The sequence below is a fragment of the Neltuma alba genome, unplaced genomic scaffold (genome assembly GCF_004799145.2).
Source record: "Neltuma alba isolate B1F8T4 unplaced genomic scaffold, ASM479914v2 tig00005722_pilon, whole genome shotgun sequence".
NCBI lineage: Eukaryota > Viridiplantae > Streptophyta > Magnoliopsida > Fabales > Fabaceae > Neltuma > Neltuma alba.
This window is the reverse complement of record NW_021634207.1, coordinates 161,996-186,674: the sequence shown is the minus strand read 5'-3', so window position 1 is coordinate 186,674 and position 24,679 is coordinate 161,996. Positions and strand designations below refer to the sequence as shown.

General features: G+C 38.7%; 4 protein-coding genes across 6 annotated transcripts; 1 reads left to right on the top strand and 3 right to left on the bottom strand.

Annotated features, from left to right (window-relative positions):
* Positions 1-289: 289 nt before the first annotated feature.
* On the bottom strand, positions 290-4,733 carry LOC114748470 (BTB/POZ and MATH domain-containing protein 3). 2 transcript variants are annotated; one of them, XM_028936880.1, is made up of 4 exons: positions 3,983-4,733; positions 2,852-3,197; positions 1,314-1,599; positions 290-786 (listed from the first exon to the last, which is right to left on the bottom strand). In XM_028936880.1, exons 1-4 carry the CDS (start codon positions 4,405-4,407, stop codon positions 572-574), a joined length of 1,272 nt encoding a protein of 423 aa, XP_028792713.1. In that variant the 5' UTR covers positions 4,408-4,733; the 3' UTR covers positions 290-571. The 2 variants fall into 2 exon arrangements, with proteins under 2 accessions (XP_028792713.1, XP_028792714.1); XM_028936881.1 differs by having other exon boundaries at positions 1,314-1,596; positions 3,983-4,731.
* A 1,753-nt stretch (positions 4,734-6,486) lies between these two features.
* LOC114748472 (tropinone reductase homolog At5g06060) lies at positions 6,487-9,710 on the bottom strand. Its single transcript, XM_028936884.1, has 5 exons — positions 9,573-9,710; positions 9,228-9,435; positions 8,663-8,879; positions 8,451-8,557; positions 6,487-6,876 (listed from the first exon to the last, which is right to left on the bottom strand). The coding sequence occupies exons 1-5, from the start codon at positions 9,659-9,661 to the stop codon at positions 6,682-6,684; spliced, it is 816 nt and encodes a 271-aa protein (XP_028792717.1). The 5' UTR covers positions 9,662-9,710; the 3' UTR covers positions 6,487-6,681.
* A 1,961-nt stretch (positions 9,711-11,671) lies between these two features.
* LOC114748471 (tropinone reductase homolog At5g06060) lies at positions 11,672-13,368 on the bottom strand. The gene is made up of 5 exons (XM_028936883.1): positions 13,149-13,368; positions 12,821-13,028; positions 12,508-12,724; positions 12,312-12,418; positions 11,672-12,154 (listed from the first exon to the last, which is right to left on the bottom strand). The coding sequence occupies exons 1-5, from the start codon at positions 13,250-13,252 to the stop codon at positions 11,960-11,962; spliced, it is 831 nt and encodes a 276-aa protein (XP_028792716.1). The 5' UTR covers positions 13,253-13,368; the 3' UTR covers positions 11,672-11,959.
* A 5,923-nt stretch (positions 13,369-19,291) lies between these two features.
* Positions 19,292-24,505, top strand: LOC114748469 (uncharacterized). Of its 2 annotated transcripts, none has more exons than XM_028936879.1 (7): positions 19,292-19,569; positions 19,657-20,003; positions 20,125-20,181; positions 21,055-21,150; positions 21,695-22,529; positions 23,508-24,047; positions 24,247-24,505. In XM_028936879.1, the coding sequence occupies exons 4-7, from the start codon at positions 21,071-21,073 to the stop codon at positions 24,352-24,354; spliced, it is 1,563 nt and encodes a 520-aa protein (XP_028792712.1). In that variant the 5' UTR covers positions 19,292-19,569; positions 19,657-20,003; positions 20,125-20,181; positions 21,055-21,070; the 3' UTR covers positions 24,355-24,505. The 2 variants fall into 2 exon arrangements, with proteins under 2 accessions (XP_028792712.1, XP_028792711.1); XM_028936878.1 differs by having other exon boundaries at positions 20,125-20,236.
* Positions 24,506-24,679: the final 174 nt, after the last annotated feature.

Below are 24,679 nucleotides of genomic sequence, written 5' to 3'. Positions count from 1 at the left end.
ACTTCAAATTATTCAGAGCCACAAGCATCACCATAATTATACTGTCCTCACGGATAACTCATAATCATTTTATACTTGTGTTCTTATTTAGCTTGCTTGTCCATTTAAGGTAAGAAAATGATAAACTAAAATATCGTACTATTTATTATGAAGGGGCAAATCACACAGCTTGATCCCTATTTATACGTCTAACATCCTCAATCGTAGTTATAATTCTCCCCATAATTATAGGAGATGAAGAGGGGCCCGAACTAATTCAAATAGAGCAGCCAAGTGAACTTCAATAAAGTTGCTGGTCAGAATCCATTTAGCACCATTGATTCATTCACCTATCAAATGCAATTTTTATGTAGCAAAAGTTCAAGCATTCAGCTATATTTCTCAACAATTAACACTATATTCATTCCCAGAGATAATTACAAAGTACCGCCTGATAAAAATGTCAACATAGAAAACGTTCTATGTCACACAATATTTTGTGTTGTCAGGCTGCTGCTTTTTTGTTTTCTTTTGTTTTTTTTGGGGGGGGAGGGGGGGCGCTGATTCAGCAGCATCCTCACCTCAAATCAAATTAAGTCCGCCTCCTGATACGTCTACCATTTGGATTAACTGATTCGGCAGCACCCTCATCTGCTAAATCTTGCCCATATATGCTGCTGCCACTTCTCTTCCTGCTCAATGTCTGGCTCGAGCTTTCATCTGCAGAAGCAAATGTCTCCAGCAACTCCAACAACATGGAGGGACAGCTCTCCTTCAAGTGCACGAATGTTTCAGATTGCATTACCGCTGTAGGAAGCAAGCATATACATCATAATGTAGAAAACCCAAAGAATTCCAAAAACAAGCAGATGGACCCAGGAGACCACATAAAGTGAAATGCACCCTTTGTACAGATAGAATGTTAAAAAATAATATAGAAAAATCATTACAATAGTTAAAAAGGAGAAAAGCAAAATAGGTGTGATCAGCAGCAAGAACACTTTGAATCTTTGCAAAAGGTTAAACAACCAGTGGTCATCCGGCCTTCCTGTCCGCAAAACCAAAAAGGTTGTGTGTTGGTGAGGTGGTGGAATGTGTTGGTAAAGTGGTGTTTCAAATAAAGTTCTACATATTCTTAACATTCAAATTGGTATTTGGCCATATACTATCAGTATGTATCCTACCAACTTCTGGAATATACAAATCAACAAATCAAAATCATAATTGATATGAAAAGTATGCTGAAACCCCAAGAACGCTAACAATATATATACACACATATCATGCAACTCGAGGTAAAAGAATCTAACACACTCTTTATATGGATAACACACCTCCCAGGTTTGATGGATTCACGATAAATTTTAAACAGATGCCCTTAAGCAGTGGACAGTGGTGTTGCTCAGCCAATGCAAGTGTTGTTGCAACCGTATCAGTACTGATATCTTCACACAATTTTGACTCACATAATGATTTCAGACGATCAATATTATACAGATCAGCGGCAGCCAATAGATGCTGCATCATGGCAGTATGTGTGCACATGGGCAGCGGCACTGAATCCACGATTTGATAGATATCAGGAAGTTCATCTGTATAAATGAAGAGAAGCATTACCTGCTAAGACAGAAAAAGAAATTCTCCTCAACCAACATACTTAACATAAATTTTGAAATAATGTTTCATTGTTCAATCTGGAATTGCCAACACTCTAACCATAGAAAAATCATCTAAAAAACTTCAACAATAACTTACTCAAGGACCTACTACAATAGGAACATAGTTTCCAAAATCAAAGCTTAGTATTCCATAAAAGAACATGCTAACTTGCCATCTTCATAAAATGTGACAATCTCTAGAGGAAGTTTCTAACTGTTTTCATCCATAACAAGCCTTTCATGAATGGCAAAAACTCACGAAGATAAAACCTATAGTCTGGGCTACAGTACTTGAGAGGTTTAAGCCAAGCAATCTGTTGAGTAGGCATTGCACGAACACATAAACCCACATCTCCTGGATCCTGATACGTTTGTGCTGCTTTGGGAATTAGGAGATCAACTGTCATCTTTCCCCACATTACAAGGCAACATAGAATCTTTCGAATAAACTTTCTTCTTTTTCAAGAAACAGAGGTTTTTTGAAGCATTTTCTTCTAACGTGTTCCCAAGACTTTAGGAGAGAGAATTTTGTAAAGACAGGCTACAGCCAATCTTAAAATGTTCAGGTTAAAACACGTAGTTTCAGGGGTCTTTGCTGTCTTTATATGGAAGCTGCAAAGAGATTGGCCTTTTTGAGCCAGCATATCTCTCCTTTTTCTTTTTCTTTTTCTTTCTTATTTGCCGAAGTCTCTTCCGTCAACTAAAGAAGAAGAAGAAGAAGAAGCAAAAAGAACACCTGCCCATTGCCCAAGTTCAAAAAAGATAATCTACCTCCGCGTCACTTTTTCTGACATATACCAATACAAGAGAGAATATCTAGAAATCACACACGGTTTACCATTCCGTTTATTTACTTTACTATAGGTTCAGGCCAAACCACAGACACAAAGTTGAAAATCTTTCTATAACAGCAAAACTACCAGTGCCATTACCTAAATTATTAAGGAAACACATTGAACAACAGCATGTCCTATGAGCTTAAGAATCTATTGCAGCACAGAAAAATCCAAAACACACATGCTCAATTATTTATAAACAAAAGAAATTTTTGTTTTCTAAAAAAGTTGATATATGCTCACCAAAAAAAAAAAGTGCATATATATGTTATGCCAGGAAACCTAAAAAGACAACCATTTCTTATGAAATAACTATGCGATTGATTATCTTTGCTCTTTAGATACCACAATAGTCAATAATAAAGCCAAAAGCACCACCTTGAAGATAAACGGCTCGATATCCTCCACCACTACTTCGTTGATGCAAGGATCCCCAACAAGTCCATAAAACTGTGCTCTAAACACAGGAGACCGTGCTGCAAGTATCAACTTATGGGCTTTAAAGCTTTCATTCTTGACCTTGAAAAGTATGTCACAACCAACTCCAGTTTCTAACAAGCCCTTAAAATCTTGACCCATGTCTGACCGTGGTATGATAATACTTTGTTTACTTCCCTCAAAACGTGTTTGGACCACACCAACAGTGCAATGCATTACAAGGCAATCATCTTTCAGATACTCTGAAGTTTCCAATAGTGTTCTTCTGAAAAATCTTTTGTAACCCCTGAAATGAATACATAAATGTGAGTACAAGACTAGTAATAAACTGATAATCCTCAGGCCCAAGAAAAATTGAGGAAAATAATACAGGGGCATAAGGAAAGAAATATTTCCAGCCCCAACACTCTCAAAAGAATAAAGGAAAAAATTAGTTTTGCAATAAACAAAAACATGAAAGACTTCTGAAGCTTTCTTCTATTGTATAAAAAATTAAATTAATGCTTCATAACAACATTTGAGAATAAATCTGCCGCCTCCAGGGCACAGACCAATTGTCAAACACAGAATGCTCATCCAACCTGATTCTCAAATAGCATATCCTGAATTATTGACATCTAGAACTCGTTAAGTACTGGCAATACTAACTTTTAAAACGCCATCTCTTGAGAGAACTATAAAGCAAAAATATGTAGAGACATGAGAACACCAAAACTAATCTAACCAAGCATGTCTTTACCATTTTCTCGCCTCCAAACACTAGAGCGTCAAGGCACAGTACCAATAAAACAATATCCAAACGAAAAAAAATTTAGGGAAAAAAAACATTTGATTGACCCTCAATTGCAGTATAAGTAGATTTAATCACATTACCTTCAAAGGCATTATTCTCACTAATGACTAAACCCCATTCCAGTTGTACCAGAAGGAAAATCATCCACCCCAATCAGAACCCTAAACCCCAAACAGTCACAATATAAGTTTTCCTCCCACTAAACACCTACCCCGTATCAGAATTTAACAACAAAAATTGGCGTCAAAAGAAAAACAAGCACTCTACGAAATTCATACCACATGCTGCCTCTATACTTCAACGTATAGGGTCCACTCTCCAGCGGGCGATCAAAATGGCTATGTACCTTGTCATTCCCCTTTTCACTCTGATCCACCAAAGTCAACTTGAACAAAGCTCTCACGTCGGTTCCCTCGCTCGCCAACGCTATGAAGACCGAAACATACATGGAATTGTCCTCGGGGTTCTTGCCGTCCGGGTAAAAATATATGGCCCAATCGTAACCACCAACACTGAAAGTGTCGCTCATTATATACTTGCCAGCACCCATCCCTTTGGCCAAAGAATATCCCTTTATGGTGAATTGATGCGACCCATCAACCGTCTCGCTAATGGACCTAGAGCACGATCCCGACTCAGAGAAGGGCTTGAAATTACCCAGTCTTTCTTCCAATTCAAAGGTTCCTGAGGGTTTAAGGGACATCACAAGCAAGACACTAAAACCCTAGGGGTAAAACAGACCATGAAGGCCAAGACTGGAGAAAGGAGAACAACGAAAGAAGCCCTGGCGCAGGCAACTGGGTCGCAGAGTGGTGAAGGGTCCGGGGGTGCGGGAAGAGAAGAACAGCGGCGGAGTCACAGTGAGGAGGGGGAGAACGGGAAAGAAAGCGTGATGCCGTTAAACCCCGGGCTTGGACAGACACTATACAGGCACAGAGAAAGATGCGACGGCCGTTCGCTATAAAATGGGCGAGCACCCCTAGAGAGCAAGTGCTCGAAATTTGATTCATCAAAATTGTGAAGGATTCGGGAAAACACACGTCTTGAGTTTTAATAGAGCTGATCATCTTCCGCCCAAAAGAATGGCCCTCATAACCTAGGTTGGGCTCATTGACAATCCATTGAAAATTACTACCTCCGGTCTTAATTATAAGACTCAATTAATTTATTTGAGGAGATTAAGGAAGTAAGTTAAATTAGTTATTTGTAATAAATAAGTGTTGTCATTGCTAAAATATCATTGCTAATTAAGTGTATTGGCTAGAACTATCATTATTAGAAGGACTATCTTGGAAAAAAATGTATAAATATGATAGATAAAATGGATTGGAGTCTTATAATTAGGACCAAACAAAAAGTCAAACGGAGTCTTATATCAAGGACCGGAAGTAGTACAAAATAGTAAAATAAAATTAGATCAGTCTGAGCTTGATTCGCTTGTTTGACCCAAAAAAAAAAAAAACAAGGGCTTGATTCGCTTGATTTGGGGGTTGAATGAGAGGTTTTGGCTGAATTTTAAACACACCTTAGTCGTTGAACAAAAATGTTAACGCTATGAATTAAGCTCTTTCTATTTGTCTCCACCCTCCAAAATTCAATTATGTATTTGCACATATTGTTAGATTAAAATTTATAATTAATTATACTATCCACAAGCAATAAACAATATGCAATATTAACATATGTTAAACAATCACATGCGCAACATAAATATAATGCTTTGTTCAAAATTACTCTATTATTACTTAGTTTTATATATTCGGCTAAAAAAACTTCATAGGGGTTGTTTATACCTTAGAATTTTTAATTTTAAATTAAAATAATTTATCCTGATGAAAAAACGATAGCATGATTTATTGTAAATCAAGTGAGTGGAATCAAATGGAATTTATAGCACGACTTTAACCCTGATCAAAACATCCAAAGCAAAAGATTTGCTGGGCAAAAAAAAAATGCGGTAACAGAGTTGGTCGGCCCATTTGGTTCGGTAGCCCATAGAAGAACGGGCAACGGCCACACATTTCACATTGATAATTGGATTTAGAACCAAAATTAACTTAACAATTAAGTTTTATATTAAGCAACAAAAGAGTATTTCTTGAATTTTGCATTACGATTCGAATTCGAGTTTTTGGCTGAGGTTCAAGATTTGGGGGAACATATTGATTCCGCAGTGCAACAAAGAGAACATGCTTGAGATCAGATTTGTGGCCTTCGAATTTGGGCTGATCGGGCGAGACGCAGAAATGCTGTTTGCCAAGAACATTGATCAAGGCAATGAAGCTGTGATCTTGAAATTGGGTTCATCGGGGTAGTAGTTTAATAGGACTTTTTTAGGTGACAATGTCAGAGCACCAAGGGCATGTGCCCGTGATTCTCAAGATCAACCGGCCACCATATAACTTGCCTCCCCATACTAATTGGCTTGACGTGCATTCACATAGAGCCTCATGCTACGTGCTAAAATGGCTGGGTCAGTTCAAATTCAAATATCAGAGTAGCATTAGGGCATGGAAGTATTGCACAAACATGAGCCATGCATATTTTGCACAATCTGACCAGATTGTTACCATCTTCAAAAGCAACTCGACCAAAAAGACCACCAAATTCAAAAGAAAAATGTCCGCAACATTCTACGGTAAGAATTCCATCCTGAAACAACATTTTATTGGCTTGCTTCAAGAGTTCAAGTCATCATGCCATGGAGTCAATTTTCACAATGCAGCTTCCCCCCTCCCGGGCAGCGGAGTTTAACATATTTAGCCATAATTGGTTCCACAGGTGCACCGAGCCAAACAAAATTCTCTTATTTTATTTCAACAGTAGAACGGCAAGTTGATGAATAAAATTACAGTAAACAATAACAGGCCACAAATAAAATTCCATATATCTGAGTTGAAAAGGGAAGCCAAACCCTGTGAACAGAAGGGCGGCATTAGCATGGGTCAGAACATCAGTCCAGAGAGAAAACATTGCTTTAGGTTGATTTCATGTTGGATTGAAACGCATTGACGGTCATTCCTCCATCGACTGAAACAACCTGTCCATTGATGTAGGATGCGGCAGGTAGGCAAAGGAAAGCCACCAAGGATGACACTTCATGTGCTTCTGCTATTCTCTTTACTGGCGTTCGAGCTAGGATATCATTCATAAACTCTCTGTCTTCAAGTAACTATTATCAAATATTAGCAACCAGTGTTATTGCTGAAGTTTATTTTCGTCTAAAAGTTATACATACAACGTACATTTATGAAGCGGCTTCAAGTGTTTCAATCAGCTTTTCCAACGAAAAATGAGATGGAGGAAAAAAATTTTGGACGACCCAATCATGTGATGACCAAAGTGGAGGAAAATTGTCATGTTTTTGTTGAGGAACTTGATAGAAAACACATAAAAACCATATTATTAAGTCCTGTTAGTAATCACTCCCTACTTTTGTTGACTAGACTATTTTGTCATGTAGCTCAGACGTAAACCCTTGAAACAAGTAAAATAAGTGGAAGCAAAAGGAGGACAAGTAATGCATCCCCTGAAATTTAACCTGAAACTAATCCATCCCTCAGTTCAGATTTTGTTTAACTGTTATTGGTATTTTCAATTATTACTACCCCCAATCTTTAATATAAAAGCTAATCTAACATTTAATTTGATTCTAAAAGAGTGTTTGGGTAACCCAATAAACACTTTTTAGAAACACTTTTCCGCAAATCGAAACAAACTCCTCCACATATTTATTTCATATACCGTAAACGCACTTCTGAAACCATAGTTTTGATCTTATCCAAACATTTCCTAAATATAAGACTCTAATTCAATTTATCTTTAATATTTATCTATTTTGCCCCTAGGCAATCCCTATAATAGTTGCATATATTAAAAAATTACTATCAATGGATAATTCAAGCACACATGATTAATAAGAGTATTTTAGGAAAGACAACATCTATTTGCTACGCATAACTAAGATAACTAACTTCCTTAATCTCCCCAAGTTAGTCAACTAGCTCTTATAGTAAAAATCCAAGATAGTATTTTACCCAATTGTTTATATTTATTCCATGTTGTCTCAACTATAATTATGCTTCGCGGTCTCAAGCATACACATGACAAACATCTTGTGCATGGAAATCACTAGATTCGAAATAAAATAACATAGATAAATGAAGTGGAGGCAGTGCATGCAACAAGAGAAGCAAAACAGAGTAACAGACCACAACGTAGCCAAAATGCAGAATGCATACAAGTTATCTCCACGTGTACTCAATATATTTCATATCAAGAAATCTAAAGGGTTTACAGGGTCTTGAGAATAGTGTTAGATACTCTTCTAATCTCAAACATTAGTACGTTCCGAATGATCCTAATATAGAACAGGAGCGTAAAAAATAACAAAGATATGTTGATTTTCTTTTTTTCTTTTCTTTTTTTTTTTTCCACCAAGACATGACGGATGAAGATAGTAAAGACAACATTAACAAGACAAAAGCATACATGCTATCAGCAGTCAACATTGAATTAAACAATAAGTCAATGATAAATTAACAGCTTTGTCTTGCTTTCGTTTTTTTAGGACAAACGGCAGATTTCTTGCTCAAGACAACTTCACTTCTCAATTTATCAATGTACTTCTGCTTTAACCAAATTTCACATCAAGGTTCAACGATCCGTCTTAAAATAAAACAGAAGCAACAAGGCGTTGGAGCAGAAACCAAACCACATAGAATAGACAGGGTGTAAGAGCATTACATGTTCCACAAGTGACGTTTTTGTATACCACGGTGCAACACAGTTGCTCCTTATATTGTCTTTTGCCCATTCACAAGCAAGACATTTTGTAAGCTGATTGATTGCAGCTGTAAAATGAAGCATATTAAGCCCCTTAAGGAATCTCTTTCAACATAGTTTATAAGAATTCTTTTTTAAGCAAATGATGACACCAAATTATAACATCAACTCACCTTTACCTGCGGCGTAAATGGTTCCACTCCCTATACTTGACAGACCTGCAACGGAGGAAATGAACACGATGCTTCCATTCCCAGATGCTTTGAGAAGGGAATATGCAAGTTGGCATAGATGGTACGCCGAGTCGAAGTTAGTGTTCATCAACTTCATATAATCTTCGGCATTGTAATCAACTGTCGGCTTCCTTATGTTTGTTCCAACGTTGTTTACCTACGCTCAAATGATGCAATTATAACGTATTTCAAATCCAAGTTCACAGAAAAATAGACCTGTCTTAAGAGTGCTGTTCTCCAAATGATGGTATGCTTATAGGGGAAACAAATCAAACTACCTTAAGTATGCCAATTTCTACCAATATGGTTTTTTGGGGTTTTTTTTTATTCCAGAAGGGGGTGTTTGTAGCTAAGTTGGGTTTTTTTTCATTTCGGGGGGTTTTTTTATTGGGCTCCTACCAATTCGGCAGATACTAAAATTTGGCTTCGTAATGCATCGGAGAGAAGGTCTGAATAAAAAGGTCTCATCAACTAAGGGTCTTTTGTAACCTGGGAAGGAACTCACAAGGATGTTTAATTTGCCGTTGAGTTCAGATGCTACGTCTTCTATGAGCTTCTGTCTTTGAGGTCCAAACGACACATCACAAACCGACCCATAAACCGTAAAGCCTCGATCTCGCCACTCCTTCAAGCATTTATCGAGCTCCTCCTCGTTCCTGGAACAGGTGTACACGGTAGCGCCAAAGTCGGCTAGTTCCTCCACCACGGCATGCCTGAACACCATATCCGAAGAACATAATCCAAAGTAAACTCGGAGCGCTTCTATGTAGAAAAGACATGATTCCACGCTAGAGCGAGAGTACGAAGAAAATTGACATGTCGCTAAAAAGAAAAGGAGAAGAAATCGAACCCAATTCCACGAGTACCACCAGTGACGAGAGCAGTCATTCCCTTGAGTGACCATCTGGAGCCTCTGACGCTACTTTCCGGCTTCGCCATTGGCTTCGGGCTTTGGCACTCTGAACCTAGTTCCCTTTTCTCTCCTTTTTACCCTTTGAACCGGGGGTGGGATTGGATATCAAATCAATCTAGATACCAGTGAGGTGGCGGCCAGTCGCTTGTTGCAGATGTGGCTTTTTTTTGACCAGGCAGCTGTGGCTTTTAAACAAAATGGAATTGCAATCAACTCCCACGAAAAAAAAAATACTCCTCCGGTCCTTATTATAAGATCCTATTTGACTTTTTATTTGGTTTTAATTATAAGACCCCAATCCATTTTGTCTCTTATATTTATGCATTTTTTTCAAGATAATCCTTCTAATAATGATAGTTTTAGCCAATATACTTAATTAGCAAGGATATTTTAGGAATGACAACACTTATTTATTATAAATAACCAATTTAACTTACTTCCTTAATCTCCTCAAATAAGTCAATTGCGTCTTATAATTAGGACCGGAGGAGTACTAAAAAATCTCAATAACAACCTTAACAGCTTATAATGATAAGTTTTATAGTGAGAATAACAATCTGTGAGACTTTTTTTTTTAATTATTTTTCTTGTTTGAGACTTCATTGTAATTCTCCCTTTTAAATAAAGGTATAGGTGACTTTGGGGAAAAAAAAACCAAAAAAGGGAGCAATATGGTAAAATACTACTACTAAATATAAGAGTTAGTTCACTGATTTGAGTACATTAAGAAAAAAATTAAATTAGTTATTTATTATAAATAGGTGTTGTCTTTCCTAAAATATCCTTGCCAATTAAGTATATTGGCTAGAGCTACGATTATTACAAGAGTTATCTTGAAAAAATATATATAAATATGAAAGACAAAATAGATTGAGGTCTTATATTAAGGATTAAGATAAAAGTCAAATAAGATCTTATATTAAGCGTCGGAGGTGGTAATATTCACATATCTCTCTTTTTTTTCGCCGGACACAAATCTCAAATTAGAAATAGAGATCAATTCAGATTTAAAATTCGTTGAATTTGTGGACCTGACTTAAAATTAGAATAAGATACGTCTAATACCTCAAAATATTTTTTTAGGTATATCTAGCACTTTAAAGTATTTTGTAGTACGTTCAACAAATATTTTTAAATGCATCTAACACCTCAAAATATTTTTTTGGTCTGTTTAGCATCTTAAAGTATTTTTTTATATGCATCTAACATTTAAAAATATTTTTTTTTGCGTCCAACATCAAGATAAAAAATACTTTAAAGTGCTAGATGCACTACAAAATATTTAGAAGTGGGTGTTAAATAGGATTTGCCCTTGATTTTAGCATAAATTAATAATAATAATAATATTTTTATTTAAATAATTACTTTTTCGGAAAGCGAGTGAGAATGTCACGAAAACTTTTTTTAAGCAGACATCAAATGTTTTATTTGGTAAGAGGGAAAATGTCTTGCAAGAATAGGAATTGGGGGGAAAAAAAAGAACTGGAAAAGAGTGTTTCATCTGTTCAAAACTGGATTCATTGACTTGCAAAGCTTCAATTGAAAACACCTCATCTCATTTCAACTCAAACCGACAGCCCCTTGTTGAAGAAATTAATAACACCTCCGAGTTATGATTAAAAGAGAAAAGAAGGGACGACGACTACCCATATCTAGTAACCCCTGAAATAATATGTACACACACAGCGGGACATGCGTGTTCAATTTACTTAGTTGCATGCCATATTCTTAATAAACTAATTTTTTTTATTTATTATAAAACTTAAAATATCCCACTGATAAATATGACAAAGCCCAGCTTGCATATGCCACAAAATCTCCGCTTACTTTTCACCCCAAAGAAAAAAAATTTGCGTTTACAATAAACCAATTCTCATGTCTCCTGTTTCCTCATAAAGAATTTTCCCCGTTACGTATATGCCTGACAATAACAGACTGTCATCATTTGTGGAAAGAAAACCAGAAAGACCATACTTACAAGAAAATGGAAGCAGATCAGATTGGCAGCAAACGGTAAATCGATCGGCATCACTAAGTAAACAAATTTAAGCTGCCATAGATTTCAAACACAAGGAGACAAAATAAATGGTCAATTGCGCAAATTTTTCTTATTTGTATCTTCAACCGTGTAAAACCGAGTTGATGAATGCAACTCACAAATACGATGAAGAAGAGAAAGGAAAGATGAGAAAATACATCCCACCCCTCTCGGGAAAACAACGAACCTCTATGTTAAATGGAACTGAAGAGTTGACATACGAATTCAGTCTTTTCCTCGTAGTTCACCGACACACACACCAAAAGAAAAAAGAAAAAAAAAAAGCTTAAGCTGAATTCATGTTGAATTGAAAAGAATTGACGGTCATTCCTCCGTCAACAGCAACAATCTGTCCATTGATGTAGGAGGCAGCCGGTAGGCAGAGGAAAGCCACCAAGGATGACACGTCACGTGCTTCTGCTATTCGCTTTATAGGCGTTCGGCTCAGTACTTGCTTCACAAACTTTTCGTCTTCAATCAACTGTGTCATCACGGGGGCAAACAATATAATCAGGAAAAAGAAAACACTAACAAGATGCATTCAGGGGTGAATTAAATTAAAACAATGAATGTAGTTTCTTGAAGCAGAAATTAGTGAAAACATACAAGGAGCGACGGATTTAAGGCAAGAGCATTACATGTGCCACGAGTGGCGTTTTTGTACACCAGGGTGAAACACAGTTGCTCCTTATATTGTCTTTTGCCCATTCACAAGCAAGGTTTTTGGTAAGCTGATTGATTGCAGCTGTAAGAAGAAGCACGATGAGTGTGTTTCAGCATATAAAGTTTTTGTGAACCACGATCATCCGAGACCGAATGGTAACACGACGTCACCTTTAGCCGCTGCATAGATGGTTCCAGTACCCAGACTGGTCAGGCCCGCAAGAGAGGAAATGAACACAATGCTCCCGTTGCCAGATGCTTTTAGGGCAGAATATGCCAGTTGGCACAGATGATATGCAGATTCGAAGTTAGTAGTCATCATCATGGAATAATCGTCGGGAGTATACTCCACTGTTGGCTTCCTCACATTTATTCCCACATTGTTCACCTGTGTATATACGCCTCACAACACAAGATATTTCATATAATTCATTGGACTGGGGGGGGGGGGGGACAAATTAAAACTGTGCTGCAAAAAACTCACAAGAATGTTCAAGCGGCCGTTGAATTTAGAAGCCACTTGTTCAATGAGCTTCTGCCTTTGGGGCGGCGAAGACACGTCACAAACCGACCCGTAAACCGTAAAGCCCTTGTCCCGCCACTCCTGTAAGCATCTGTTGAGCTCCGCTTCGGTCCTAGAGCAGGTGTACACAGAGGCGCCAAACTGGGCCAAATCCTCCACCACAGCATGCCTGAAAGCGGAAACTCAGAGAGATTGAACGCTGTAAGTATGTTGTCCGGAGCACCAACTGCGATTGATTAGAAGCAAATTAAAAGACATAAAGGAAAAGGACAGGGGACGGATGCTGAACCCGATTCCACGAGTGCCGCCGGTGACAAGAGCCGTCATGTCCCGGAGAGACCATCTGGAGCCCATCATGCCCTCGCCGCCGTTACTGATGATCCCAGATCTCATCTACCCCCTCCCAACTCTCCAGCTCCCTCTATTCTTCCTTTTCCCCTTTCATTTGTTTAAATGCAAAACCATGCGCTCCTTGTGATTTTATTCCTTTTTTTTTTTGCCCTCTCAACCGTCGCTGTTTGGGATGAGTGTTTTTTTTTTCTCACATGTCTCAAAAACATGTTTTTTTTTTTAACCTGCTATCTGATTTCCCTGGGAAACATCAGTTCTTTTTTTTTTTTTTTAAAGTTTTACCCGGCAAGCCAGCGGCTTGAGAGAAAAGAAAAAACTAAAACCTAAAACAAGTTTGATTTGACTTTAAGAGATGTTCTCCTTGTCCATTCTCAAAAGGTCCCCACACGGCTCTGGTGCCTGAGGCAAAAAGATATCCTCTGTGTCCAGCAAGTGAGCTGATCTGGCCAAGGCATCTGCACATAGTTGGCTTTCCCTATAAGTATGGGTGATGACTAGGTTCCAATCAGAGAAAATCAAAGCTCCAGTCTCCTGAACAATATCAAATAACGAGTGGGAAGAACCACATTCCATGAATAATAGGTGAAGGGCTTCCGCCGAGTCGGTGAATAACTTGATCTCTCGCAGACCCAGACGTTGGCATATTTGAAGGCCTCTCAGGACTGCTGCGATTTCTGCTCCAGTAATTGATTGAAAGCCCAGTCATCATCATTCCCCATCAGAGTTACGTAAAAGACCGCCACATGTCGCCAACCCCTGCGAATTCCTTGAGCCATCCACATCGCCCCGAACCACTCCTGGTGGCAGTGGTGTCCACCTTGTTTCCTCTTGGTTCATCATTTGCCAAAACTCATGTTTATATCTACCTTGCTCGGTGCCTTTAACCAGATAATAGTAGCATCTTTGAACAATGCTACGATAATGGTCACTAGTTCCTTCAAATGCTCTCTTACATCGGTTCTTCCACAACAACCAGCATACAATTCCAAGGATTTGTTGCCATGGCCATTTTTGCACCATCCTCTTGCCCATGCTTTCTTTGGAGTTTCTGTTGAGCCATACCTGCAAATTTTCATCAAAGAAGAAGACAGAATAATATAGTGGGTTAATTAAACAACACCACACACGCTTCGCTGTATCACAGTCTCTCAAGGCATGTATTAGATTTTCCTCACAACTGCACTCAAAAGGACATATATTTGTGACGTACTGCACTCAAAAAGACTTGGGGTAGCTCCTCCTCGTTTATTTGAGGGATCCAGGATCGCATTAAAATCACCCAACACTAACCAGGCTGAGCTAACTCTATTGGCATAGGAGCAAAGAGACCTCCAGAGTTCCCTCCTCTGGCTCATGTTCGGATGGCCATACACAAAGGAGATCAAAAAAGGAACGTTAGTATTCGGTGGGGTACGTCTACAATGTAGGACTTGCTCAGTTGATCCAATATATTCTATGGCTACCTCACGATCATTCCACAACACCCAGATACCCCCCGCATAACCAGTAGCTTCCACACGCAACCAATTCTCGAAACCCAACTTGCAAACTATCTTGTCAGCTTTCGGTCCACTCGCTCTTGTTTCAAGTAATCCCATAACCTTAATTTGGTATTTCCCTATAATCTCCCTCGTGATTCGTGGGAACGTTTTGCTGTTCGTTCCCCGACAATTCCAAACAGAGATGTTCATGGTCAAACAAAGAAGATAGAAAGAGGGGGGGAAAACACTCATAGGCCTGGTGGATTTTCTTCCCATATTGGGCTTAATGATTGAGTTCGGTCTATGATTCGCAACACGCTTGTCTTGCTCGACCCTGGATCCCCTCTATCCGTCAATGGGGGCCGTACCATTTTATTTGTCAACCCCACTTGGTCTCCTACTCCCTCTCTTAGATTTACTAGGACTTGGTCCTCCTTTCGTACCTCCGTCTTACCTTGGGATTCCTCCTCCATAATATCTCCTTGATCTGTCGGGCTTTGAATAATTACCGACCCTTTACTCCTTATGTCTCTTGCTACTACTATATGGTCTCGATGGCCCATCAGCTTCTTCTCTTGGCCCAATGAAGCCTCCTTCTGTTTTCATGTCTGCATTTTGGACTCTCGTGCCACTACTTGGGCTTTCCCCTGACCCCCCTCTGAGTTTAGTCTGACATTCTCTTTTCCCTTCTGATTTGTCCCCACCTTACTTCTAGAGATATCTCTTTTTTTCTGCTTCATTTGTATCTTTGGGCATCCCGCCTCTTCTCTGGTCAATCTTTCTTCCATCATACACCACAATTGCAGACTCTCCCCCGGACATTCGGCTAGCTTCACCCGATATTTCAAATGGTGCCTCATAATTTTCCCTCTCCCTTTCATCATCTGCAGCTAGTGTAGCAAATCTAGAGGATAGCCCCCTATTAATCTTCCTGCATCTGCCTTAGGTAGGCTTGCTTTTGACTCAGACCTGTCATTTCTATTATCTTTTCTGGGAAAATGTGATTTCATTGGTCTTTAGACTAACATTCATGGACCAAACCTTTCCTCTTTCGTCGGGAGAGAAGTCTCCGGTGACATTCTAGGTGGTGTTGGAGTTGGTTTCTCCGGTATTGGGCTAGATTTCGGATTGGGCTCACTGCACTTTTTCCAGGGCATTCTTCTCTCCCGTGTCCGTATCTTCCACATTCAAAACAGATATGTCTCGACCCTTCATATTTCTACATTGAACAAAGCAGACGTAGATATGATCCTGGGAACCAACCTCTTCTGCAAATCGAGTTCCATGCAAATTCGGGCATATCTCCCCCTTTCAACTTTTGCCTCCTTGTCCTCAATATTTGCTATTGTATTCATATCCACTTTTAACATATTCCCTATTCTGTCTCCTAAACGCCATATAAATCGTTTATTATAACAAAGGAGAGGGATACGAGGAATCCTTACCCAGACCGCAACCCTTCCCAAGGGATTATGGAATGGATCAAAATAAGGAGACCAGCGCTGGACCAAGATGGTATGTTTCGCAATAACCCACGATCCTTCAAATAGGATTCTCTTGTAGTGAATTGCCCATTTTTCTTTACTTCTCAGATGAACCACATAATAGTTGTTTGGTAAATCTATCAACTCAAATTAATTAAACTGCCAGGCTCTAGCCAGATGTTCTTTCAACCTGTAAATATTGAATCTTGCCCCCAGAACTGTTACAATCAACGCATTATTCCATGGCCGGCACCACTCATTGAATTCCTCCTCTGTGATGGGAACCACTGGATAGATCTTCATCAAGCGCTTTAATTCTTCTGACGGTTCTGGAAGTTGCCATGTCTGTTCCAAGATATCTGATATGAGGGGGTCGTCCTCCATGTCCGAGCTACCAAATGCCACACCATTGAAGTCATTTCCTGTAAACCCCAGCAGAGAGTCCTTGTAAGAAAGTTGGGTTCGAGCAGAATTTTGCGTCGCTGTTTCCTCCTCCCTGTTCCTCCTGAGTATCTTATCAGTCATGATATCATCCTCCTTTGTTTCCTTCTTTGACTTCTTTGCTCTCCCCTCCACGTCTTTTTCCGGCATGCTATCCAGTGGGGTCTTCCGAGCTCCAGGTTCTTCCATACGAGCAAGTTGAGAAGGCGCGTTTCCCAAGAGAGAGAAAATCGATTTTGAAAGTTGAAACATCAATTCTCCAAGAGCACCCCCGCACCAGCACAAGCGAGCGCCCGTGCTACTCACCACCATCAATAATATTTTCTCCATTTTTTTATAGACTTTAAATAATTAATTTATGAATAACAAACAGTTTGTTAAAATTAATTAAAAATAATATATTTTTATTTTTAAATATGTCCTTATAATAAGTAAAAAAAAGAAAGAAAATATGTGGAAAAATGTAATATGAGAAAAATAATTAAGAGTAATATTTAAAAAATTATTAAATATTAAAACAAACTCAAATTGAAACTTATAAAATAAATTTTTTTAAAATTTAAAACTTATGAACAGAATAGAAGGAGGACACTACTAGGCTACTAGCTATTACTCACCAGCTGGAAGCAACACTAATTCTCCAAAGTCGAAACTACGAAGCAGAATGATACGTTGCTGAAGTAGATAAACATATACAAGGTCTCAGGTAATCGTTAGTTCTCCGCGCACGGATAGAAGGTGCCGCATGTCATGAGATGCCGAAGGGGCCTCGGTTTCGCAGCATGTGGGAAAGCGCATGCCCCTCCTAGCTCGCCAACACTAAAAGCAAATTAAAGATGCGTTCATTAATAAAGCCGATCGATGATGTGATGGAACCAGTTTCGTCCTTGCTCATTATAACAGTGACAAGCATCAAAACCACTTCTTAGTAACCTACAATGAAATATCTCCCTCTGTGATTCCTGTTTTAACTTGCAATGGGCTCAACGGTAGTTGAGGAAGATCGAGCTAGCAAATATACAATGGAAGTTATTACACGGTGGGTTTTTGAAACAAACTTGAATATTACTCGTCTTCCTTGGCGCTTTAATTTGGAAACCCTAATAACTCAAAGCTTCTTTAATTTCCATTTTATTATTTTCCGACAAGTGTATTCCTCCATCGGGTTCATAATCTAATTTGATGATGAGTGTAAGTACTCGGGTATTCTATTTTCTTCCTTTAAATTTTTATACCTTCAATAAAGTAACTATGGTGCACCGGTTATATCTGCTAATAATTCAATGTTCACATATACAGCGGACACAATTGCTTATTTATGCTTCAGAAACAAGAGACAAAATTACTTCCAAATTTCAAGCACTTGCGCCGAATAGCATCAATTTAGGGGTGTTTGGAACATCCAAAGCTATTTTTATAGGATATTTTTTGTAAATTAAGCAGACTTTTTCACATATTTATTTCTTTTAAAATTATTATTTGGTTTTTATCTAAACATCTCCTTGATCTATTTAATTCAAGTTAGAAAACAAACGATAATTAGTAAATAAGAAATAATTGAAAGCAACGGTGACGATTACACCCTCTGCATGTACTGAGTATACCCTCACGTCTTCTGCAAGAGCTGGTTATAATCTCTTCGCTCCCGATTTGTTTTTTCCCCGCTCTTGAAGGGCAGGGAAAATTTCGTTCATTCAGAAAAGCGCACAGCAGTATTTACAAGGCGTAAAGCTAAAGCCGGGAAGACAAAAAAGCGTGAAGCAACGGTTCAAAAAGTTATGTTACACGAGGAACAAAGCAACGCACAACAGAGACGATATCCCGAAGCATTCACAGAGTGGAAAATGTCAGACGGAGGTCTTCTGGGTTTGGGAAGAATTAATATCATCCAAAATCCAGAGCGTCCGCAAGAAAAGAACAAGACAGGCCCTAGCCAAACAAATTAATTCGTTTCAAACACCATATTGTGAAGCCCGATCGAGAGCTGCGGTAGAAGGGAGCAGAGAATTTTCTTTTATTTATTTAGGTGTTCGTAGGGATTTTGCGAATTAGAGGTAATAAGTTGAGTGATTACGAGGTTCCCATATATTGTACTCCCTTAGTCTCGTTCTGGCGAGGCTTAGATATCATCTGGGAATAAAGTGCATTCAAAAATAATTTTTCCAGATACATTAAACATCTTAAAATATTTTGTAATACATCTAATATTTTAAAATAATTTTTTATATATGTCTAACACTATAAAATATTTTTTAATATGTTTAATACCTCAAAATTTTTTTGAAATATATTCAGTATTTAAAAATACTTTTTTATAATGAATTCAACACTAAAAAAATGCTGCTTCAAACTGCTGAACGCAGCTAAAAATACTCTTGAACACAGGACAGGACGCGACACAGTTAAGGAGGCGGCCAGCGTGAAATGCAGGGAAGGTGGGGGTATGGCCACCTCGTAAAAGCAAGCAAATCCACGTGGTGCGCAGGTGGAGTTCCGTGTTTCTCACAGCCAATAAATTAAAGTGATGGCGCGTACTTCACACTCCCGTTTCCGACCCCCCAATCTTAAGCTCGTTATTTTTTTCCCCCTAAGTGAAAATTCATTTAATTATCCTTATCAAATGTCGATTCAATAATTCATCCATCATGTTTGTTTGGTCGGAGTGGCCACTGCCTTCCAACTTCCATCCAACCACTCTTGCCTGCTCGCCTGCTTCTTTAAGCCGCCTCCTCTAATTGCTTGCATGTATTTGAAAAGAATAAATACATGGATACCTGCTACAGTATTGCTAATTAATAAATCCTTTTCATCTATTTTCTGAGATATCTTTAAAGCCTATTCCTCTAGTGAGAAGTAGCCGAGCCGATCAGATCAGATCAGATGGCCTAATCCCCATGACGTTTCATTTGAACAGTGATGGCCACGACGTGGTATTCCAACAATATGTAGCCATGTACGTATCATTTTGCCAGATTTGTATCCTAATGGCAATTGTCATTACTGATTCATTAGACATGACTCCCTTTCATTTTAATAAAAGATTATTTGAACGTGACTAGCACGCGCAAATTTGGAAAAACCATCCCGTGGTTTTTCCCGGCACCGTGGTGCGAGTGGTTGTGCTTCTTATTCTCAAGAGCGAATGAGCAGAGGATCTGTGGGTGGATTCTAACTTATGGCTCACATTTAAAGGTGGAAAAACAGAGGAAAAAGGGGAACCCAAAAAAAAATATGAAAAAAGAAAAAGGAACGTGGGCATCATTAGCGGTGAGAAGTTGCTCGCCGTTAATTGTTCAATTTCAAGGTAAAGTGGCAGTTCGGCGATCCCTGTAATGCCATGCTCACACTCGCCCCACTTCTGCTGATGGACTGGGCCGAAAAATCTGTGTACGCATTTTCCTCCTCCTCCTCTTTTTCTGCCCCTTCCACCTCTGCTTTGCCAAGATTTTTGCCTTCACCGTTTTTCCTTACTTCTCTTCTCTCTATTTTTTTGTCCGCCATTTCCTAGTGAATAAAGCTACAAGGAATTGCAGTTGAAGGTATCACTGCTCCTATGCCCAAAACGGTAATAGAAATCTAATCCCAACATTCGTTTCTTCTAATCTGATAGTAATCTTGAGGTAAGATGTGCTACTTCAATTATTTCAAGTTGTTTTTTTTTTCCCCCCAAAAACAAAAGAGTTGCCGTATTCGTGGAAATCTATTTCTCTGCATCTGTTTAGCTTATGCCCTTTTTATTTCATTTTCTTTAAAATTCTGCTAAGCTTCATAGGGCTTCTGCACTGGCTGCATGGCCTTTTTTTTGTTTTTAAAAATCCAGCGTGACAATCCAAAAAGCATAGACTAGCCTGATTATTTCGTGCACATTGAAACTCTGATTTGGCTTGTGAGCCTTTTCACCTGAAAAACGTTTTTTCCCCTTCCTCTGTGGCATGTATTGTTCTTGAATATGCAGCTTTTTTGAGCACTTCCAGAGTTCCAGTAAATTCCCAAATTTTCAATTGTACTTCGGGGAATTTGTTGAAGCTGGAATCTGTTTTCGGTGTGTGCGTGTGTGTCTCTGCTTGCCATACTATTTCCTCATTCCTAACTCCCGTTTTTAGTTTATAGTTCTTCACCTGCCCTTTAGGCCAAGAACAAAGTAAAGCCTATCATTAGTCTTCCTAAACTTGTGTCTTTGGGTTAAACATAAATTCGTCAGTTTTACATCGGTGATCAAGCACGATTGGACGCGCGGTTTGCGAATCCATAGTTGGACTGATTTAGTTTGGAACCCACATTTACAGTTCTGATCTGAGGAAGTGCATTTGTTGTGATGATGAAAAGGCCAACATTATTTTGTCTCTTGGATATTACATACAAAAGAAATAATAGGCAAAGTAAAATGATAACTAGCGGGTTTTATTTCAACCCGTGCTAACTGAATAAGCAAACTCAGGACATTTTCCATTTGGATGATCGGTTCTTCTGGTGTGCAAAGAGGTTCCTTCAGTACTCGAGCAAGCCGGACTCTTCAAAAGCACGGGGCTATAATGTAAGGACATTGTTTTCTATGGTCACTTTCATAAATTAAAAGATGTATAAAGAACCCTACATATTAAATACCTTTTATTGTGTTGGATTATGAACCAATATATGGTTGTGATTTTTATTTAATAAGGTATTAGACATCTTTTCAAGGCATCATTCCATGGGCTATATAAACCTCTCACCATCATTTCATTTGCACACAACACAAATACAAACACGCCAAGAGCAAACTCATTGCCTTTGTTTTTGAGTGTACGCAGAGATAGAGTCAAATTAAAAGTGTTTTTGTCTTTGCAAAGGCCATTGTTGTCTTGGCTTGAATTCTAAAAGTGCAATGCATATTTAAGGGCCTTCATTGTATCCTGAAAGAAATTCACCAGTTAACTCAACTTGCATCTTATAAGATAGGAATATGGGGGTGAATTAAGCCTAAAAGAAAATGCTACCCATGTCTTGAAGACATGTAACACTTTCTTCTTAATCTCTTCTTATACTTTTCAGAGAACCATTTCCCCCAATGTGTCTGAAATCTTAAATCAATTTTACAGGGACAAGATTAATCATGATCGCTTGAAGTCTTCTCAAGACGCTGTTAAAGCATCCAAATTCCTTTTTCTTCCTGAAAAACTAGGAGATATATTCTTAGTCTTGATAAGAATTGGCGTACTCGTCTGCCTCATAGCATCTGTTTCACTTGCTCTTCACTCGTCATTTTCTAAACCGGCCGGGTGGTTCCCATTACCAGACCATTTACATGCCTTCCAGAATTCTACAGACATGGATAGTGGACCCACTAACATTTCACATATTTTATTTGGCATTGGTGGTTCGGCTAAGACATGGCATAGCCGTAGCTGTTACAGTAGTCTTTGGTGGAACCCAAACACTTTTAGAGGTTTTGTCTGGCTTGACAAGAAACCTGGCTATGATGATTTGCACCCTGAAATGTTAATCCCATATCAAATCTCGAAGGGCTGGAACCAATTCAAGTACTTGCACTCACAGTCCGCAGTTAGGATAGCTCGGATAGTTTATGAAAGCTTTAAACTTGGATTGCCAAATGTGAGGTGGTTCGTAATGGGAGATGACGATACAGTGTTTTTCACAGAGAACTTAGTTACAGTGTTAGGAAAATATGATCATAATCAAATGTATTATATTGGTGGCAATTCTGAGAGTGTGGAACAAGATGTGATGCATGCATATGACATGGCTTTTGGTGGTGGGGGGTTTGCAATTAGTTATGCATTAGCGGCTCAACTAGCAAAAATATTGGATGGTTGTCTAAACAGATACTACTATTTCTATGGTTCTGATCAAAGGATCTGGGCTTGTGTGAGCGAAATTGGTGTGCCTCTCACAAAGGAAAGGGGGTTCCATCAGGTACACTCTATCTCCACTTTTTGCCTATGTATTAATTGGCACGCATACACGCGCATATAGTTTGAACCCCCCCCCCCCAAAAAAAAAAGAATATTATGTTTTAATTTTTAATTTGATAAGTTGGAATGGTTTCTTTATGCCTCCATGTTGAGATCGGTAGAGATGCAAGTCAGAGGTGAAATTTATGTAAGCACTCTCGCTGAGAGAATGAAGAGGACTATGCAATGGCTTACCTTTTTATGCTTTATCATTAGCCTTTCCCCCCATGCAAAATCTTTTGGAAGCAGGAAAGTTCGAGAGAAAATATTTATCTATGTTTGGACCATTAGGAATGTTCTTACACTGCTAGCTCTATGCCTTGGAGCAACTTTAGATGAGGATGTTATGATAGGTAGTTATAATAAATTACTAAGTTGAAGTGATGAAGCACTGAGGATGTTCTGTTGCATGCTGAAAAACAGAACCAGCAAGATTGTAGCTGGCATGGTTGAAATACGAAAATGCTCTTAAATGTCTTGTAAAAACTTTGTTTCTCATGGAGTAGTTGCACAAAGCTTTGTTTAAGAAGTGAATAGTATATTCTTCATTATGAAGGTACTAAATTTGAAGTTCTATGTGCTTCTTTGTGCTTGAAATTGGGATCATTATGGAAAGCAGGGGCCCGCCTGCTCAATGGACCATGCATTTGTTTAGTGCTTAATTATTGGCGCTAATGAACTAATATGTATCACCTTTCCTCATATTGGATCCAGTCAGTGAAAGGTTAAAACAGGATTACTCACTATGCGAAGGTTGGTTGTCATGATACTGAATAGTACATTTCATGCTCACTATATATGCCTGGCGGCTAGGTCAAGGACAATGTTTCTTTTCCATCGTCCCTGTTACTTTGGAAATAGGTTTCTGAGATATCTTTTGGTTGCTGCTTGTGTGCATCTACAAGAAATTAACTTTGTTGCCTTATCTTTTTCCTTTCAGCTTGACATAAGAGGGGACCCGTATGGCCTTTTAGCAGCACACCCGATGGCACCACTAGTGTCTCTTCACCACCTTGACTCCTTAAGTCCATTGTTTCCCAACCGGACTCGGAGAGATTCATTGGAGAAACTCATTCGGGCATACCGCATTGACCCGGCTCGGATGCTACAGCAAATTTTTTGCTATGATCATAAACGAAAATGGTCAATATCCATTTCGTGGGGTTACACGGTACAAATTTACCCAACAATGTTGACCCCTAAGGATTTGCAGACACCATTACAGACGTTTCGGACATGGCGAAGTTGGAGTGAGGGTCCCTTCACTTTCAACACTCGACCAATGAGCTCTGACCCATGCCAAGAGCCAATTAGGTTTTTCCTGGATCAGATTGAAGAGGTTGGTAGAAGTGGGAGTTTCGCTAGCTATAAGAGATTTGCAGACAAGGACCGCAAGTGCTTGAAACCAAATAAGGATAATCTGGAAGTTCAGAGAATCAGAGTTTCTGCCTTGAAGCTGGACCCAGAATATTGGAAAAATGTACACATCTCGCTCTCTCGCTCGCTCACACGCACACAAAACACGCCCTTAAAACCTCCATCACTTCCACTTGTAGATCATCATCAAGTTATTCATAATGCTGTCAGTAATATATTTGTTTGACTGTTAAACTCTTCATATCTTTTTTGGTTTGTCACGCGTTTAAACTAAGGATGGTGTTTTTGCTGTATTGAAGCAGGCTCCAAGAAGGCAGTGCTGTCAAATTATGGATGGTGGAAGCGTAAAGGATGATGGTATGAGAATCAGGATAAGGAAGTGCAGGCCTCGAGAGATAATTACTTTTTAAGGATCCTCTGCTTTTTTCTGGTGGGTATCGTAAAAAGATCATTGTGATCTCGTTCCTGTAGGCCTGCCACCGACATCTTCTTCTATGTAAATACTAACTACGTAATTCTTCTTAAAATAATAATTGCGTCTGCGCTATTTATTTTGTGAAATAAGGAAGAATCCCATGATGTGCATGTCCGCAAAACTGTGAACCGCAAAAAGGATAAAAAAAAAAGAAAAAAGAAATACGTCCTCCGTTCCTTATCATGAAGGAATACATAATAATTTTACATAAATTAATAACATTAATTAAAATTAGTTATTTTCTGTAAGATATCAAAATT

Excerpts from the sequence above, each read along its gene's own strand:
- LOC114748470 (XM_028936880.1), bottom strand. The coding sequence starts at position 4,407 with ATGTCCCTTAAACCCTCAGGAACCTTTGAATTGGAAGAAAGACTGGGT. Across the intron at positions 3,198-3,982 it reads AAGTATAGAGGCAGCATGTG|GGGTTACAAAAGATTTTTCA; the intron begins GTATGAATTTCG and ends TATTCATTTCAG. Across the intron at positions 787-1,313 it reads GAATCCATCAAACCTGGGAG|CGGTAATGCAATCTGAAACA; the intron begins GTGTGTTATCCA and ends TGCTTCCTACAG.
- LOC114748472 (XM_028936884.1), bottom strand. The coding sequence starts at position 9,661 with ATGGCGAAGCCGGAAAGTAGCGTCAGAGGCTCCAGATGGTCACTCAAG. Across the intron at positions 8,880-9,227 it reads ACGGCAAATTAAACATCCTT|GTAAACAACGTTGGAACAAA; the intron begins GTGAGTTCCTTC and ends ATTTGAGCGTAG. Across the intron at positions 6,877-8,450 it reads AAACGTCACTTGTGGAACAT|TTACTTGAAGACAGAGAGTT; the intron begins GTAATGCTCTTA and ends ATTTGATAATAG.
- LOC114748471 (XM_028936883.1), bottom strand. The coding sequence starts at position 13,252 with ATGAGATCTGGGATCATCAGTAACGGCGGCGAGGGCATGATGGGCTCC. Across the intron at positions 13,029-13,148 it reads GGCGGCACTCGTGGAATCGG|GCATGCTGTGGTGGAGGATT; the intron begins GTTCAGCATCCG and ends TTCCGCTTTCAG. Across the intron at positions 12,419-12,507 it reads CATCTATGCAGCGGCTAAAG|CTGCAATCAATCAGCTTACC; the intron begins GTGACGTCGTGT and ends TTCTTCTTACAG.
- LOC114748469 (XM_028936879.1), top strand. The coding sequence starts at position 21,071 with ATGATCGGTTCTTCTGGTGTGCAAAGAGGTTCCTTCAGTACTCGAGCA. Across the intron at positions 21,151-21,694 it reads CAAAAGCACGGGGCTATAAT|GGACAAGATTAATCATGATC; the intron begins GTAAGGACATTG and ends TCAATTTTACAG. Across the intron at positions 22,530-23,507 it reads AGGAAAGGGGGTTCCATCAG|CTTGACATAAGAGGGGACCC; the intron begins GTACACTCTATC and ends TTTTCCTTTCAG.